This window comes from Tachypleus tridentatus, chromosome 12 (assembly GCF_004210375.1).
Source record: "Tachypleus tridentatus isolate NWPU-2018 chromosome 12, ASM421037v1, whole genome shotgun sequence".
In the NCBI taxonomy this organism is placed as follows: domain Eukaryota; kingdom Metazoa; phylum Arthropoda; class Merostomata; order Xiphosura; family Limulidae; genus Tachypleus; species Tachypleus tridentatus.
This window is the reverse complement of record NC_134836.1, coordinates 5,723,674-5,739,829: the sequence shown is the minus strand read 5'-3', so window position 1 is coordinate 5,739,829 and position 16,156 is coordinate 5,723,674. Positions and strand designations below refer to the sequence as shown.

The following is a 16,156-nucleotide window of genomic DNA, read 5'->3' as shown; positions in this document are numbered from 1 at the left end:
AAGTCAAGACAAACTAAGTAGCAGTACAAGTAAGCATGCATATGTTGTTGTAGTTCTTTGATATTGATGTTAATCTGTCTTAGAAAATTTTGACTTGAATTAATGTATATGTCTAATTTGGTTTTTTTTATCATATATGTATTTTTGAAGTATGTAAAAAGTCATTAATAAATGCACAGGTAAGTCATGAAAAATCATTGAATATAGTAAAAGAAGGTCATGGAATCTAGTTCACTTTTGTGTGCAGGAACCCTGTTTTATACCCCTGTATTTTTTACATCATTGCACCAGTATATACTGATCATGTGACCATTCTCCATCAATCCCATTGTGCCCACTGTACTATCACTATACTCTTTACCATTGCAGCACAATCCTCAATTTTTTGATTGGCACTACACTGTTCATATATGTTATCAGTGGTTCTTCAAAGGACTTTTACTTTGTTTCTTGGGTTTTCTTGCTAGTTTTTCACTTTTATTTGGAATAACTTGTTCATTTAGTAGTTTTTTTGTTTTTCAAAAGTTAGTCCATTTGGATTTGCGTATTAGCATTTTCGTGTGGGGGATGAAGAAGTTCAAACCACTATGGATGAAATTTGTGTCACAAGTCCCCAGTATGTCCAGTTGCTGCTGCCAGCCAAGGATGTTTAGGCATTAATTCAGTGGTAGTTGGATGTTTTTGCTGCTTCTTCCCCCCATGACCATACTTTTGAGGAAGTTTTTTGCTCTTTCCTTCATAACTCTTTCTCAGCTAGTCACATAACACTGACAATAGGGAGAATTTGCTGACAATGCATTTCTTACACTTTATTGATCAGTTTGTCAATTTTGTGTCTCTCTTTTAGTGCTATTGATTTTTCTACTTCTTCCTTGCTGAGAGAAGAGCCTTGTTCTATTATTATTGTTTTCCACCCTTTCTCATCATGCTTATTCATGTGGTACATTGTGCTGCTCAAGAACAGTTGGGGTGGGTATGTCTTCCCCACTTTTGGACCACTTCTCTTTTGCCTACCAACATGTCTCAAATCCCAATTTAGATTCTCAGAACTTAAGTCTTCTATGTCCTTTGTGGGGTTCTAATTTTGATATCTTGGTTCATTTTAATAGGTCCCAATGTACTACAATTCACATTACATTGACCAATATTTTAGGTGTTTTTTTCCTTTTTACAGTTGTTGTCTCAGCAGACACCCCTGTGATCTACTATGACCCAGTTTTCAGTTTCAGCCTTGTCTCTTGCCCCTTGAATTTTGTGTTGTTAGGATTTACTAGGAAGAGATGTGTTAGTTGCAGGGTTGTATTTTACCCTTAAATCATTACAGGAACTTTGTAAGACCTGTTTATATGTAAAATGGTATTTGAGGGTCTTCCTGAGTCTTTAGAGTCCAGGGTCAATGTGGAGAAATTGCATTCTATTTTGTCCTCCCTTGCTTCTTGTTTGTCTTATCCTACTGACTTTGCTTAATGTTTACCTGTCTGAGTGCCACATTCTTTTTATTCTTTGTCCCAACTTTTTCCCTATGCCCAATATTCCTTTCCATATGCTCTTTTTTTCCTGTTACTCTCAACCTGACTATTATAGGTGACAGGATGTCTTTCCATGGGCAGGTGGGGGCCAGGCTACATTCATTTCTGGTCCATTCCTCCTCTGTCTTCGTTCCTAGTTTCTTTTCTTCTTCCTCAGGATTGTGTCTTGTCCAGTCATCTAGCAGAGTCAATTCTGGATCTTATGATTTTTAATATTATAAAATCCATATGCAAAACCGAAAAAAATTTATTTTGTTTTACATCCTCTGTATGTGAAATTTAACATAACTTAGTAAATTGTGGTATGCTATTACAGACTTTATAAGCAGAAGAGGTCATTGTTTTCTATTTTTCTTTATTTACTTTTCTTTGGTCTGAGAAAATAACTATAAGTTATGAACTTATTTGTAAATAGTAATAAGGGGTATGTGTATATATATATATATATCTAATGTATTATAAGAGAAATGTGAATGTAAAAAATACTAATCCACTAAAACACAGCCAAGACAAGTCACTTCGTAAAGACAAAAGGGCAGTTTTAAATTACTGGATACAGTAATGTGAATGTACATACGGTGTATCATTGCAGCTTCTGTAATGTTATTCAGACAGTGCTAAAAGTTCAGTAAAATTAACTTTATTAATGTATAATGTTATCAGATTTAAGCAGTTTGGACTATGTATTTGTGATTTCATGTTATATTTTGTATTCATTCTAGAATGAGAAAAAGCATAATTTATATCTGTTTCCTAATTTTTTATGGTGGCTACAAGGTTAGTCAAATCATCCAAGCTTATACAGAGATAAGATAGGAAAATAATGGAAAAATTGTGAAGTTGTTTCCCAAAGAAAAATGTCTAATACTTATCTGGAATATTTTTAGAAGTTATAAAGATTTTCAAAGTAAAGTTTGACATTTCTAATGCATATAAGTATTTTTAATATTAAAATCAAAATTACTTTGCATATTGGATAGCCAACATTAAAAAAGAAAGAAGCATGAGAAAAACATTACTTAATAAAATGTTAATCTTAATAAAAAATCTGATAGTTTGCGTATAAAAGCCATCTAAAATGTACTGATAATTTGCAAAATTTTATAAAGACACGCATAACATATTAAAAGTTTAATATGAAAACTGTAACAAGCAAAAAATTGCTATAAGGTTGGTCCTTGGGAAAAGCCCATAGTGAGAGAATTAATTATCATGGCATTACCAAGTACAGAAAGCTGGTTTGAGAGCCTTGTTTACCTGTAATGGAAAAATTACAATTAAAAACAAAAAATTAGCAATATTTACATCATGCAATAAGATTATTCATTATAAAATAATGTTACTTGGCATCTACTAATGATATATGAATATTAATCATACAAAAATGTACTGATGTCAATTGATTTATTGTTTATCTAGAAGTACCTGAAGAAGGGAATTGCTTATACCTTGTAATACAATAGTGTGTGTGTGTGTATATATGTAATCAACATCTTGTTATCTTTGATGGTTTAACCTACAACACACTTCTTCTTTTCATTTTATTTTTGGGTCAGTTTATCAAAACTTTTCCACCTATTTTTATGCTTTAGTTTTAGAAGATTCAAAATCAAGAGTCCTGAAGGAGTGTAATGAGTTGAGGAACACATTACGAGATGTGGAAAAATCTCGTCTCCAAGCACGTCAAAATGTTCAGTCACTCTCACGTCAAGTAGGAAAACTAGAAGTGGAATTAAAAGGTAGTAAGGAAATCAGTCAAGATTTGAAAGCTCAACAACAAGTGCTTGAAAGTCGAGAAGATTGCATGCAAAAAGAAGTTTCATCTTTAAAACAGAATGTAAGTTGATATAGTTATTTTTTTTAATAGCAAAGAAAGCAGCTTTAAGTTTTTTCTGGCTAATTAACATGAAGTGTAAAGCAGTTAGTTTATAGTTATTGAATTCATTGACTTTTACATTATTGGTTCTCAGTACCAATTTTTATGTTGTGCAAGACTTAGACTCTTTTATGTGTGCATATGTGTATGAGAACTTACATGATTATAATTGTATTATATGCAATAGAAAATATGGAAGTTTTGTTAGTCTAAAGGTGTGATGAAAATAAAATAAAAGTTTACTGTTATGCTGAATATTATTATCAAAATAAATAATTATTTCAGTGGGTAACTTTCACTTTAAAAAGAGATGTCACTTAAAGTGTCTTTCTTTGGTAGTATTATTCTAGTTTCTTTTTCATGCTATACTCATTAGTGAATTAATTCTGTGTAATATGCATCAATATGTAAAATGCATAATTTTATTCTGATTTGTATTGTTTTTGTTTTGTTCGGGAATAAAAATTCTAGAATCTATCACTTAACCTTGTTACTACAGTGCACATGACACAATGCTTTAGAGAGTTACCTTCAAAATTTAACTAAACTAGTTTGATATTATTGTATGTGAATGAACTTGGTGTTAAAATATATTTAATAAATTGAATATTAATATTTTCAAGTTTGTAATTTTGTAATGTTTTGAAAAATCTTCAATCTTCCCTTGTATGAGAATTATGACATTAAGGCTCTAGGTACCTGTATTTTCTAATTTACTTACCACTCCTTTTAAAAGCAGGTACATAATATAAATCACTTCTTATGATACAGATGTTACTTGGGCAAAACAAATTTTACATCCTTAAATCTTATTTGTTTATGAAGCTATAAACTAGAAAAACCAGACCCCTCTTACCATACCCACTTCTCACAACTTACCAGTAATTCTTATTAACACTTAATACTATATTATTTATAATCAAACGAAAAACTAAATTTAGTGAATGATGTATTATGTTGTGTTCTGTATAAAGAATCATCTTTTTTGCTTTAGTTTACAACTTTATCTCACTGGAATGATAATGCAAGCTTAAATTTTTGAAGTCTCATATCATATCAGTAGGCAGAAAAAATATGATAGTTACTAGACATTATTTGCTTTATGCATGTTATTGCTCTGTTTTTTTAGGTGCATTATTTCATTTAGTAAAATGTATTTAGTGCTGCTATTCCATTAGTATAAAAAGTAGGTTTAAATTTCATTGATAGTTATGTTGCATAATTCTTATTTATTATTATAGAAGCAACTAAAATGTAAAAGTTAGAAACTTGTTGGGGTAGATTAGATAAGATAACAAAAAAAATATTTAACTGAGTATGCTCACAAGCAACTTGTGCATTATATAATTTGATACAGTAATGTGATCAGCATATTCACTAAATTATTTACAACTTGTGAGGTGGAAGTATTAGTTAGGTATGGCTAAAATTAAGTATAAACAGATGTATATTGTTACCAACTATTTGGGATAAATGGCTGTGATTTTCTGTTACAATTCACAGACATGCTGTAAAGATTTATTTTCTAATTTGTTACTGTGGTGTTACAAATCAAATAATCTCCACAAAGAGTTATAGTAGAGAAGATAATAGAAACAATATAGAAAGTTTTTGAGATGCTAATAAATTTGAAAATTTGAAAATTAAAAAGTGTTTTTAATTTTAATGTCAAAATCGTTTTGACTCCATATAATTACAGACAAATTTTTAATAAAAAATACATAACTTATGATCATGATATTCTGTCTACAAAAGACTTGTAATATTTACTAAAAATTTGAAGTATTTCAGGAAAATAAACAAAACATATTAAATGATATAGTATGGAAACACTGATGGTAATGTTGGGGTCATCTGATGAGAATATTCAACCAAACCTGCAGTGAAAGAGTTAATGTTTATCAATTATTAACTAGTTTACTCAGGTGTGGTGGAAACTAAAGTTTAGTCTCCATAATTAATCATTATCAAATAATGGATTTACCTGGCTACTTACATTTGATGACCACAAAAAATTTAGGCTCTAATAAATAATTATTATCATGAGAAAAACTCAATAAGCTGCATATACTTGTAGAAAGAAGAACCTCCTTCATCAGATGTTGATGGCAAAGGTGAAGAAAAGACCACTTTCTGAAAGTTCTCATTTCATTGGATTTTCTTTTCTGTTGATCTGATATGTTTTGGAATATCTTGAATAACTTATTATTAGTTAGTTGTTTTACATGTTTTCTAATATAGTAAAATTCAAGAACTTCCTTCTCAGTAAATGGGGTTGGGAACTTAGATGATGCTCTGTGAATTCTCTTGAGTCTAGGGCACATGGTAAAAACTTATCCTGACCACCTATTTTTCACTTGCTTATTAATATCAAAGATATAAGGATTATAAGCCATTAAACTTCATCAGTTAAAACCATGTGTGTGTGTGTGCTTTTAATTTATCTTGTTAATGCTTGTGGAAAAAGTTGTGTTTCAGTTTAATTTCACAATGAAGAGATAAGTCTTTTTAATCAAAAAATATATTTATTGTAAAATTAAAACAGTGTAAAATGACTGAACTACTTCATAAACATTCATGGTGTTCAGTACTTATTAACTGAGTCTTACCACCCTCTTGGTAGTTAGCCATGCTTTCTGATGCTTCAAAGTATAATACATTTTAGTAAGCTACAATATATCCTGGTCATCACTCTTGTTTTACCACACAATGTGCATAATTGTTTAAATGTTTTTCATTTTAAAAAGTTGCAAAAATCAATGGATTAAAAGTTATTGTGTTAAATATAAAGATAATCAAAGACAGAGCTGAATTAAGGTTTTATGGGATCGTAGATCTGATGCAGTTTTCGAATAGTGATGGTAATAATAACTCACTCTTGCTTCTATTCTGTTAGTTTTAAAAACATAATATTTTTACTTGGATGGTTTGGTAGTGTCCTTGGAATAGGCCTTGGTGGACTATTTGTTAATCCATTGTTGGTTAAAGACATGAAAATGTATATATGAAGTGATTTTTTTTGTCACCTAAATACCAGCAAAATCATATTTCAGTGAAAGAGCACTGAAACTATCAGTATTTGAATTTAGATAACATTTATGAAAATGTAGACAGATATACTTTATATATTGTTTGAGTTGTGTATGTTGAGCAAAGTTAAGGCTTCACTGTAAATCATGCTTAGATATTGTATGTATGTTTTATGAGTAATTTCTTTCACCTTATGATAAACTTTCTTCAAATTCATAATAAGTGAATGTATACCTGTAATCATGAATGTTTATGACTCTTACTAGTTGATGAAAGCTGAGGCCAGTAAGGAAGCCTTGTCTAGAGAAGTGGCTAACTACCAGCGTAAGCTGAGTGATCTCGAATATCAGATGAAGCTTCAAGTAGAAGACCATTCTGTTACTTTAAAAGAGTACTGGGCTACTGAACAAGAAGCTGAGAAACAGAGAGCTGAACTACAGAAAACCCTTACATCCTTAAGTGAAGAAGCCCAGAATTTACAAGTGCAACTCAGTGTAGCAGAAGAGAAAGTAAATGCAATGGAGAAACAACTTAATAATGCAGAAAGTAAGTTTCTCACTTGTGTAAGATACAGGTTTACCAAACTGTGTAAGTAGACAAAGTAACAGTCAAAATTCTTCAGTTTTTCAGCCAGTTTTGGAGTAACATAGTTTAATATTTATGCTAATTTTAAAACAGTAGTAAACTCTCAAAGTTTATCTTGACAACATTTTGAATTATAATTCACCCATAAAAATTACACATAACAAAACAATGTATTCTATAGTATTGTGATATTTGTTAGTTCAATTAACTATGTGCTCAGAAATGTGATTTTCTTTATTTTTATGGATTGCAGTGATGTCTGAAGTGATGTAGGCAAGAATCACTTTTAATCTTATGCATTACAACAATTATGGGCTAGTTGATATTAAATCCCAAAAGTATCGTTTCTGGTTATTATTCATTATTATTTGTAAATGTACTTCTTTTTTTTTAAAGTACATGTTAAGTTATTCAGATTCACTCATTTATCATGTGTTTTTTTGTTAGAATTACATATTTTTTTCAGGAACCAGTTACTTTTTAAAGTTTAATTAGAAGGATTTGCAGGTTACCATTCTGTGTTTTCTGTAGTGTATATATTGATAGGACTCATGCTGAAGAGATGTATTTTAAATAATTTTTAATTGGTAAATATATCAGTTTAATACAGTACTTAACTCTTCACACTAGATTAGCTATTCTTTTCCAGTGCTGCCCTCTATATAATAACTTTTCTTTATGCATGCCACAAGCCTTCTGTTCCTCCAAATGATTCCATCATGTCTCATGTAAATCATATGATTCACTTCTCCACTAAAATGAGCATGACATACACATAATGCATGTGATTCCCTATATATGCTTCTACCAAACTATTACTTTTCGTTTGATAGCACTTGTGCTTGTAAGTAGTGTTCCTTTATTTCAAGTTTCAGATTCAACTTTACCACACTCATTTTTATTTAATTTACTTCTAAGTTTATTTTGACTGTTTCTTCTCTTTAATTTAATTCCATAATTTTACAGTCACATTATTATCTATAATTTCAACTTGTTATTGACTCTTCTTAATTATGAATTTTGAAGTTTATTTTACCACTTCAGGGATCATACCTGTGACGAGTGTCATGCTACAAGTCTCATTTTTGGGAACCCAGCAGGGAATTTATCAGTGTTTATTCATGGAGAAATTAATACTGTTTATGTCAGTATTTCCAATCTCATCCCACTTCTCAAACATACTGAGCCTGCCGATTGACAGGGACTTGGATCACGTATTTTACCTTACAATTTTCTTGTGTCTTCCCATACCCTTTTTGAGAATTCAGTTAGGTCTAGTACAGTCTTTTTATATTTTGTTTCTCAGGTATATTATGTTTTATCTCTTGCTACCATTCCCTATGAATTGAATCCCCTTTAATAACATGACCTGTCATCATATATTTGGTTTTCTCCCCTTCCCAGATGTTTAGGTACATGCTGACCAACTTGCCTTAAAATTAAGTGATGAGTTTAGCATTTCTTGCCTCTTTGAGCTTTGGATAAGTTTGCTTTTGCATATCATTGCTCAGACTGTCTTTTTTTTATTATTATTATTATTACATTAACAACCGTTACATTGTGTTTTACTTGTTTGAGTTGTGGTCTCCAAATCTCTTGTAACTTTAACCCATACCCAATTTTCCCACTATTTTTTACCTCAACAACTCTTTTACTGTACTTATAGATCATCTATCTCCTCTCTGAGGCTCTCCACTGAAATCCTTAGGGATTTTCTGGTGATATCCTCCCGTTTTTCTTCCACATAGGCTCTGGCTTTGCATCCATGGTTTCTCTGTTGCTGGGACATTCTAGGTAGTAGGGATGCAACCAGTCTTGTGTTTTTTCACTGACATCTTTATTTGAAGGGGGGTATTTATGCATGACCATATTTTTTACTGCATTGCATATTTAACATGATCCTTAAATCATTAGAGGTCTGATTTGCATCACTACAATAACAGTCTGCCCTTTTCGATCTTGTCTGTTAGTTTTAGTCAGAGCCCAACATGGAACCTTTTCCAGTTTCCCATCCTTCCCCTTTCCAACCCCCCTTCTTGAGCTGCCTTATTTTGTTGTTTTATTCAACAATGCACATCATGGTGCCAATAGTATGGAAGACTACATGCTGGTTTCTGGTCTGATGGGAGCTTGAATTGCTGATTTTCTTCATCAGTGGCCTTCTTTTGTCAAAGATAATTGGGTTCTTTAAGGTTTATTGAAAGGATTTGTGATTCTATTTCTTTCCCAATCTCCTAAACTTGTTTTCTTCCCTTTGCTTCAGGATTCAATGTCTAGCCAGCATCCATCAGAGGTGGTTCATGATCTACTATCTCAGCAGACCATTGAATCTGTTCTGCATGCTTCACTAGGTTTCTATTCCAGACCCTTTATTGTTCCCAAGAAAATTGGAAACTGGAGGCATGTTATTGATTTGCCCTACCTCAAAAAATTCATTCAACTGTACCATTTTTACCATGGGGTAATTTCTCACCCTGTGGTGGGCATTTTCTCCGGGCTAATGAATGACGATGATGGTCATCACCAATGCTTCCACCCCTTGTATTTACCGTTAGTTGGTCAGAACTTTTGTTTACTATTATTATGCTTTGGGGCTATGATTCCACTATTATATAGACAATTGGCTTCTTCTTCTGGGTCATTCTAAACAGGGTTTAGATGGCCATATTCATAAGCCTCTTTTAGTGGCTGCTTGGGTGAGCTGGTTAATCAAATTTGAGAAGTTCTTCCCCTTTCTTACTCAATATCTTGTCCATTTAGTTGTCTTTTTCAACATATATCTCAGTTGGGCACAACCTTCTCCTCTATTATGACTTTACTTGGCATTTACTGCACTGTTTGAGCTCACTAACTTTCTGCTCGTGAGATCTATCACTTTGAGGGATGTGGTCTTCAGACATTGTGTGATGATGATTCATTTTGACAATTCTAGGGAGATATCATATATCAATCACCAAGGGAGCACCCAATCAAGATTTCCCAATTTTGGAATATTGGATGTTTTATATTGGACCAACACACACCACATTCATCTCATCGTTTGTCATGTTCTGGGAATTTTTATTCTAGTATCATATCATCTTTCCTGCCTCAACAACATTTATCCGGTGGAGTGTTTTTATATCCCTTTGTATTCTAGTGGCTTTGCTCTCTGTGGAGTTTTTCCCATGTTGATGGGAATTCCTCAATCACAAACTACCTCTCTTTCAGGTCCTGGTACCTCATACTTGGGTTCTGGATTGTCAGTGCCTTCAGTTAGAATTAGTCCCACAAATTACTTTATATTTATCCTCTCTGTTTATTTTGTTGGTTGGTCATACATACTGCTCTCTGTCAAGCCCTTCTGATTGTTCCTTAGGTCAACCATGGTTTCCATAACTACAATAACTGCAGATTTATCCTCCAGTTTTCCTTCTCTTGTCTCCTTCCCTTCTCTGTCAACCTCAGTCACCAGTTCTACATCCTTCACCTTCACTCCTGGCTTTTATCTGGGCCTTAGCAAGGATATTAGGTTTCTTGTGTTGAATAATTTCCTTTTGACTCATTCCATTCATTCTTATTCTGTAGAGGTATATCAGTGCAGGTGGATGGCATTTCACAATTGGTCTGTAACTTGTCACATTTGACACCACAGCTCTTCTCTTACTTGTAACCTTTTTCAGCCATTGGAGGAAATCCTATAGTCAGATATGTGGACTACACCTAATACATTCATCTCTTATTATTTACACCATATTGTGGTTTCATTTTTTATCTGGTTTTTGTCTTCCACCTCTGTCTTTTCTTCAAGGTTCAATGTGACTTTGACTGGATAAGTTTATATTCATACTTTCTTTTCCTTTCACTGGCCCTTGCTTCATTTTTTATCTGTATGGATCCTGCTCTTTGGTAGGTGGTGCCTGACCAGGTATTCTTTAGTTAGAAATCTGCACTGTATGTCTTTGTTGACTCATACTATAACCTCCATGTGTTTGCAGTGCTCACTGTTAAGCTAGGATTGTTCCACAAGATCACTTGTAGGTGAGTACCTTGCAGTGTCATTGCTTCATAAACTTGCCTGTTACAGACCAAACCACCTATGAACTGCATGGGTAAAGCAGAAGAAGATAGCTGCTCAACCCTGTCATGCCTTTTATTAAATACATTTCTATTGTCTGCTCTTCAAAGTAGTGTTTCCAGGCCACCCCTTGCATTGTTTCAAATTATTACATCCCTCTGGGCACTCCAATATATTCTCTCCCCTCCCCTTTTCATCAAATGGTGTACAGGAATCCTTAACCTTTCCAGTTTCAACCTGCTGGGGTAATCAACTGTGTAGGCATTCTCCTTAATGGGTTCTACACAAAGATGGTTATAACAATTTAGCACAGAATAGGGCAATGGCATTCTACTGGTGTTGATGATATTATATTCTTCAGTATGCATTATGAAATCACAAAGGAAAGAGATGTCAAATTCCAGTTCATCCTTCAATTGGGAGCCTTTATCTTAACCCCATCTTGGTGTTGGATTTAAAGTAGAACCAAGCAACATAAGTCCTCACACATGTTTATAGTTGGCTATATACTTCTCACAATGAAGGTAAGGGGGATTGTTCTGTTTCTTTTATTTTTATTAGCTCTCATATCTTCTATCTTATGCCAAGGAAATTATTGCCTTCTGGAATTGTTCTGGTCAGTTTTGTGTTGGGGAGTTGATTTTTATTATATAAGCATCCTTTGGTTGTTTGATGTCAGGTTCCTGGATTGAAAGATCTAAGATATCACATGTTGTACTCAGGAGTCAGAGTGGTTCTAGTTTTCCTCTGGTCTCTTGAACTTGAGATGAAAAATAATATGATCCTCATCCTACCCTTGCATGGATATTGGTTCCCAGTGGCATGGGTATCATTCAGATGCGTTTAGGGGTTACTTCTGTCATTCTCTTGCACTGATTTCACCTATTTATTGTGGAATTACAGTTAATCATGTGAGAGGAAACAAATACTGTATTAGAAGTTATAATATTCCTGTACTAGAAATGTATTTCCAGTTTCCAGTAGGTACTTAAACTTAGTTACACTCCCTCCCAACATTCCTCCAGTGCTTATGTCTTCTGAGAAACTTTGAAGTGATAGTTCAGTAGAGGAGTGTTATGCTGTAGGTATTGATGAATGATGATTTGGATGAAAGACATGTTTGAATCATTTGATTCCAATAGTGGGGAGCAGAAGGTTCATGGCATGTGTAAAGAAAAAGGTTTGCATGTAGCAGGCAGCACTGGATGAGAATAGCTAACTTTGTAAGAGAAGGTACCTATTAGAAATACATTTTCAGTATTGGAAAATTATAACTTGAGACAAAAATAAAACTTTATTCTAGTGTACATTTATTGCTACTTTTACATGTTTCTAATCTATAATGTAACAATAGAAACATAGAACAGAGTCAGAACTATTTTTAATCATATTTTAAATATTTTTGATGTTAACTATATGTAAGTGATTTATTTTTTACAGAATCCGAGAACATTATACATTTTGTCAATACTGTTATTAAATAATACCAAATACACACACACACACACACTGAAAACTACTGTTTCTGTCAGAATATAGCATGTTATTATGTGCATCAACATTAATAGTTACAGATTGAACCAAACTTAGAACATATGATGAGAATAAACAAAAGAGCACACACTTAATTTTTTCAATCACATTAATGCTATACATCCTAACATTAACTTCACATGTGAACAGGAAGAAAGCAATCAAATACCATTTCTTAACCTTAAAATTACAAGAACCGATACACAGTTTAAAACAGGAATTCACCAAAAAATCACCCATGCTGAACTATACATTCCTTGGGACTCAGCACATGAAACAAAACATAAACTCAACATACAAAAATACCAAATAAACACAGCCATAAAACTATGCTCACCAGATAAAATTAATGATGAATCAGACAAAATAAAACAATACGTCATCAACATCAACAAGTTTCCTCCACAAACCATAGAAAACATTATATGCACACACCTAGACAAAAGCAAAATCAACTAACAAAAGTAAATATATCCCACAAATTAAAAAATCATGAAACCCTATATGGCTGCATACCATTGCATTCCCAACATCAGCAGAAAAAAATAACCAACATTTGACAAAAGCTAGCAACAGAATATGACATTCCAGTTAATACCAAATTTATTCAAAAACCAGGCATAAAACTAAAGTCTATACTATGTAAAAACTACAGTGACAAACACACACCAACATTATTTATAAAATACAATGTGATAACTACCACAACTTCTGTATTGGAGAAACAAGTAGAAAAATGGAAATCAGATTCAAAGAACATGAAAAGTCACCTTCACACATTTTCAAACACTGCAAATCAAATAAACAGAACATAAGTATAGAAAACACCCAAATACTAAATAAAGAAACAAACATAAACAAATGCAAAATTAAAGAAGCCTTACTTATACAACAGCTCAAGCCAAAAATAAACCAATACAAAGGAACACCTTTATATCTATATTAATAAATATAATCAAACATCTAAGCACGCTTTCTACATTCCTACACTCAATTATACAACTGCCTTCAAACATGTGGTCAGCTACCAATCAGTAACCCTTTCTTTCTTTGTAAACCAGAAGATGACTGAAGAAGATCAAAACATTGTTTGCTCCTCTACTAGTGCTTTCTCTATTCATACCAGCTGTTTTTAAATGTATAAGACATGCTTTTATTATCAGAGCCAAGAAGTCTACACTCACTCCAATACAATATATTGTCCTTCTGGCTTAACTGGCTCCTATCCAGCTCCATGCTATGGAACAGGTATTGCAACTCTTTCTCACTTTTCTCCTCCCACATTGGAGATGATTTTTTTCTTTTGGGGTTGTGAGCATCATATGAATCTCTTGTTTCCTTGATAAGAGTGCACATGATCCCTTCAGTGGTCTAAACATAGCCATTGAATCCTGAACATTAATCTACTGGATTCCCCAGTCTCCTAATTGAGGATCATTACCTTCATTCTTTAGTTGGGGTTAGATTGGAACAGTACTAGAATAGTTGCTCCCCTGCAGCCACCTTGTCTAGAGGTTATTCCTTTCGTGGGTTCCTCACTTCAATGATAGGGTCAGGAATTCCTTGGCCAGTGGATGGTTGATGAGGCTTCCCTACACATCAATATTTTAAACTTTGCACTATTCCAAGGGCAATATCTCAAGGTCTGGACATGTTGAAGGAAAAAATCATCATGCTTTTCTCCAACTATTCCATGATGGTATCTTACATTTCCTGTCCAGGGGCACTTATTCCAGGTTTCTTTGTTTTAGAACTTTAGTTTTCTATTAAACTCACTTCCATTATATCATCCTATTAGCTTGCCAAGATCCAGGGGTAATGAATTTGGTTGACAGATCAACTTCACTGTTTCACTTCTTTTTTGGCCATCTCTTTTGAGGCAGCCATGATCTAACATCATACACTAAGCTCCCTTGAAGCTCAAGCTTTATACATGGAGGGTTATGCAGTCTTTCTCATGGCATCAGAGTTTAACTTCTAGGGTTACCATGTATCTGTCTCAGTCCATGCCTTCTCCCATAGTGAACATTTATCATTAGAAATGGAACACTATTGACCTGATTCTTTGTCATGGAGTATGCACCTTCCACAATCACCTTTTATAAGGTAGCCTTATCTTCTATCTTTAAATACTCAAAGAGGCTAAAATTATTTGAGTTCCCAGTGCTCTCTGGGCTCCTTAAGTCATTTCGTGTTTTTCATCTTAAATGACCATTTCATTTACCTAACTGTAATATTAAGGTGATATCAAATGCTCTTTCTCTACATCTGTTTAAGCCCTTAGCCTCATGTACCATGTGTCACCTTTCTGTTAAAGTTTATTTTTTTGTTGCTGCTGGAATGCAGATGTTTCTTGTTGGTGTTGTTTGTACTGCATATTCATAGGATACTTTATCATTCTACCTAAATCTTTCTATACCCATACAGATCCTTTTTACTTAATATACTGGTAACCATGGAAGGGAATAAATTGTTTTCAGTAATTTACCTGACCACCATTTCTCACTTCTCATTCCAGTTTGATCATGATTATTTGTTATCTCCACTGATGGTCTTGAAGTGTTATGTTGCCTGTACTAATGCCTTTGAAGGTGCTTATAGACTTTTTATTCATTGAGATCCTTCAGTTTTTCAGGATTTATTCTTGGTTACTTTGACAAAGTGGCTACAAAAATTGATCCATATTGCTTATTTTGGGCTATTTTTGGCTGTGAAGAGACTTCTGCAAGTCACATCTCATCAGATTAATCACATTTCTATGACCTTAATGGCCCAGTTGAATTGTCTGTTGTAGGACATTGTATAGGCTGGTATGTGAACCTCCCTAATACTTTTTATCTCATATTATTTGCATAAACTAGCAGTATCTTTCTTTGATTATTTTTTACTTCTTAGAATTATCTTAACCAATTTACTAGATTATAATAATGGACGAGAATGTTCATTACTAATATTATCTCATTATTTTCAGTGTCCCTTACCTTTTTTACAGGATCCAACATTGTGGTGAGTGTTACTAAGGCAAGTGTACTTTTATCAAAACATGAGTGGACAACCACTCATGGACTATTATGAGTATAGCATAAGAAGATCCTGCCAATCATTGGATTGAATAAATCATGATCAGTTTTTAATAATTTAGAGAGCTTTGTTCAGTTATTGTACTATTTGTAGAGCTCTGTTCCTCAGGACTCCCCAGTGCTCCTTACCCTCCAAGATTCTACTTATGAAACTAAGAAGTACTCATTACACCCAGTTCCCAGTCACTGGGGTGGTGGACAGAGGTTCTTCCTCCAGTGTGTTTGAGTAAATTCCTCCTCTTTTGCAGAAGAAGGCAAAGTTGGCACTAGCTTATGCAGGAACATATTTGTAATACCAGTTCAGATTTGATGCTCAGCTATTTGGTTGAGTTGAACAAAGCTCTTCTTTTTGATCAGTATTGGTTTAGTTCATTGTCTTCTTGTTATTCAACAATTTGTTTGACATCCTCTCTGTAATTCTGGAGAAAAGAATAATTTACCTTACCTGCTTTGTTTAGGGGTGAAG

General features: G+C 33.3%; 1 protein-coding gene across 22 annotated transcripts in view; it reads left to right on the top strand.

Moving 5' to 3' along the window:
- The window catches only part of LOC143233272 (uncharacterized), a 202,846-nt gene that overhangs the window by 121,799 nt on the left and 64,891 nt on the right, over positions 1–16,156 (top strand). For all 22 annotated transcript variants that reach the window (XM_076469362.1, XM_076469358.1, XM_076469357.1 and 19 more), the window contains 2 exons: positions 3,122–3,366; positions 6,702–6,981. In XM_076469362.1, coding sequence (XP_076325477.1) covers positions 3,122–3,366; positions 6,702–6,981 — 525 coding nt within the window. The remainder of the gene's footprint in view (positions 1–3,121; positions 3,367–6,701; positions 6,982–16,156) is intronic.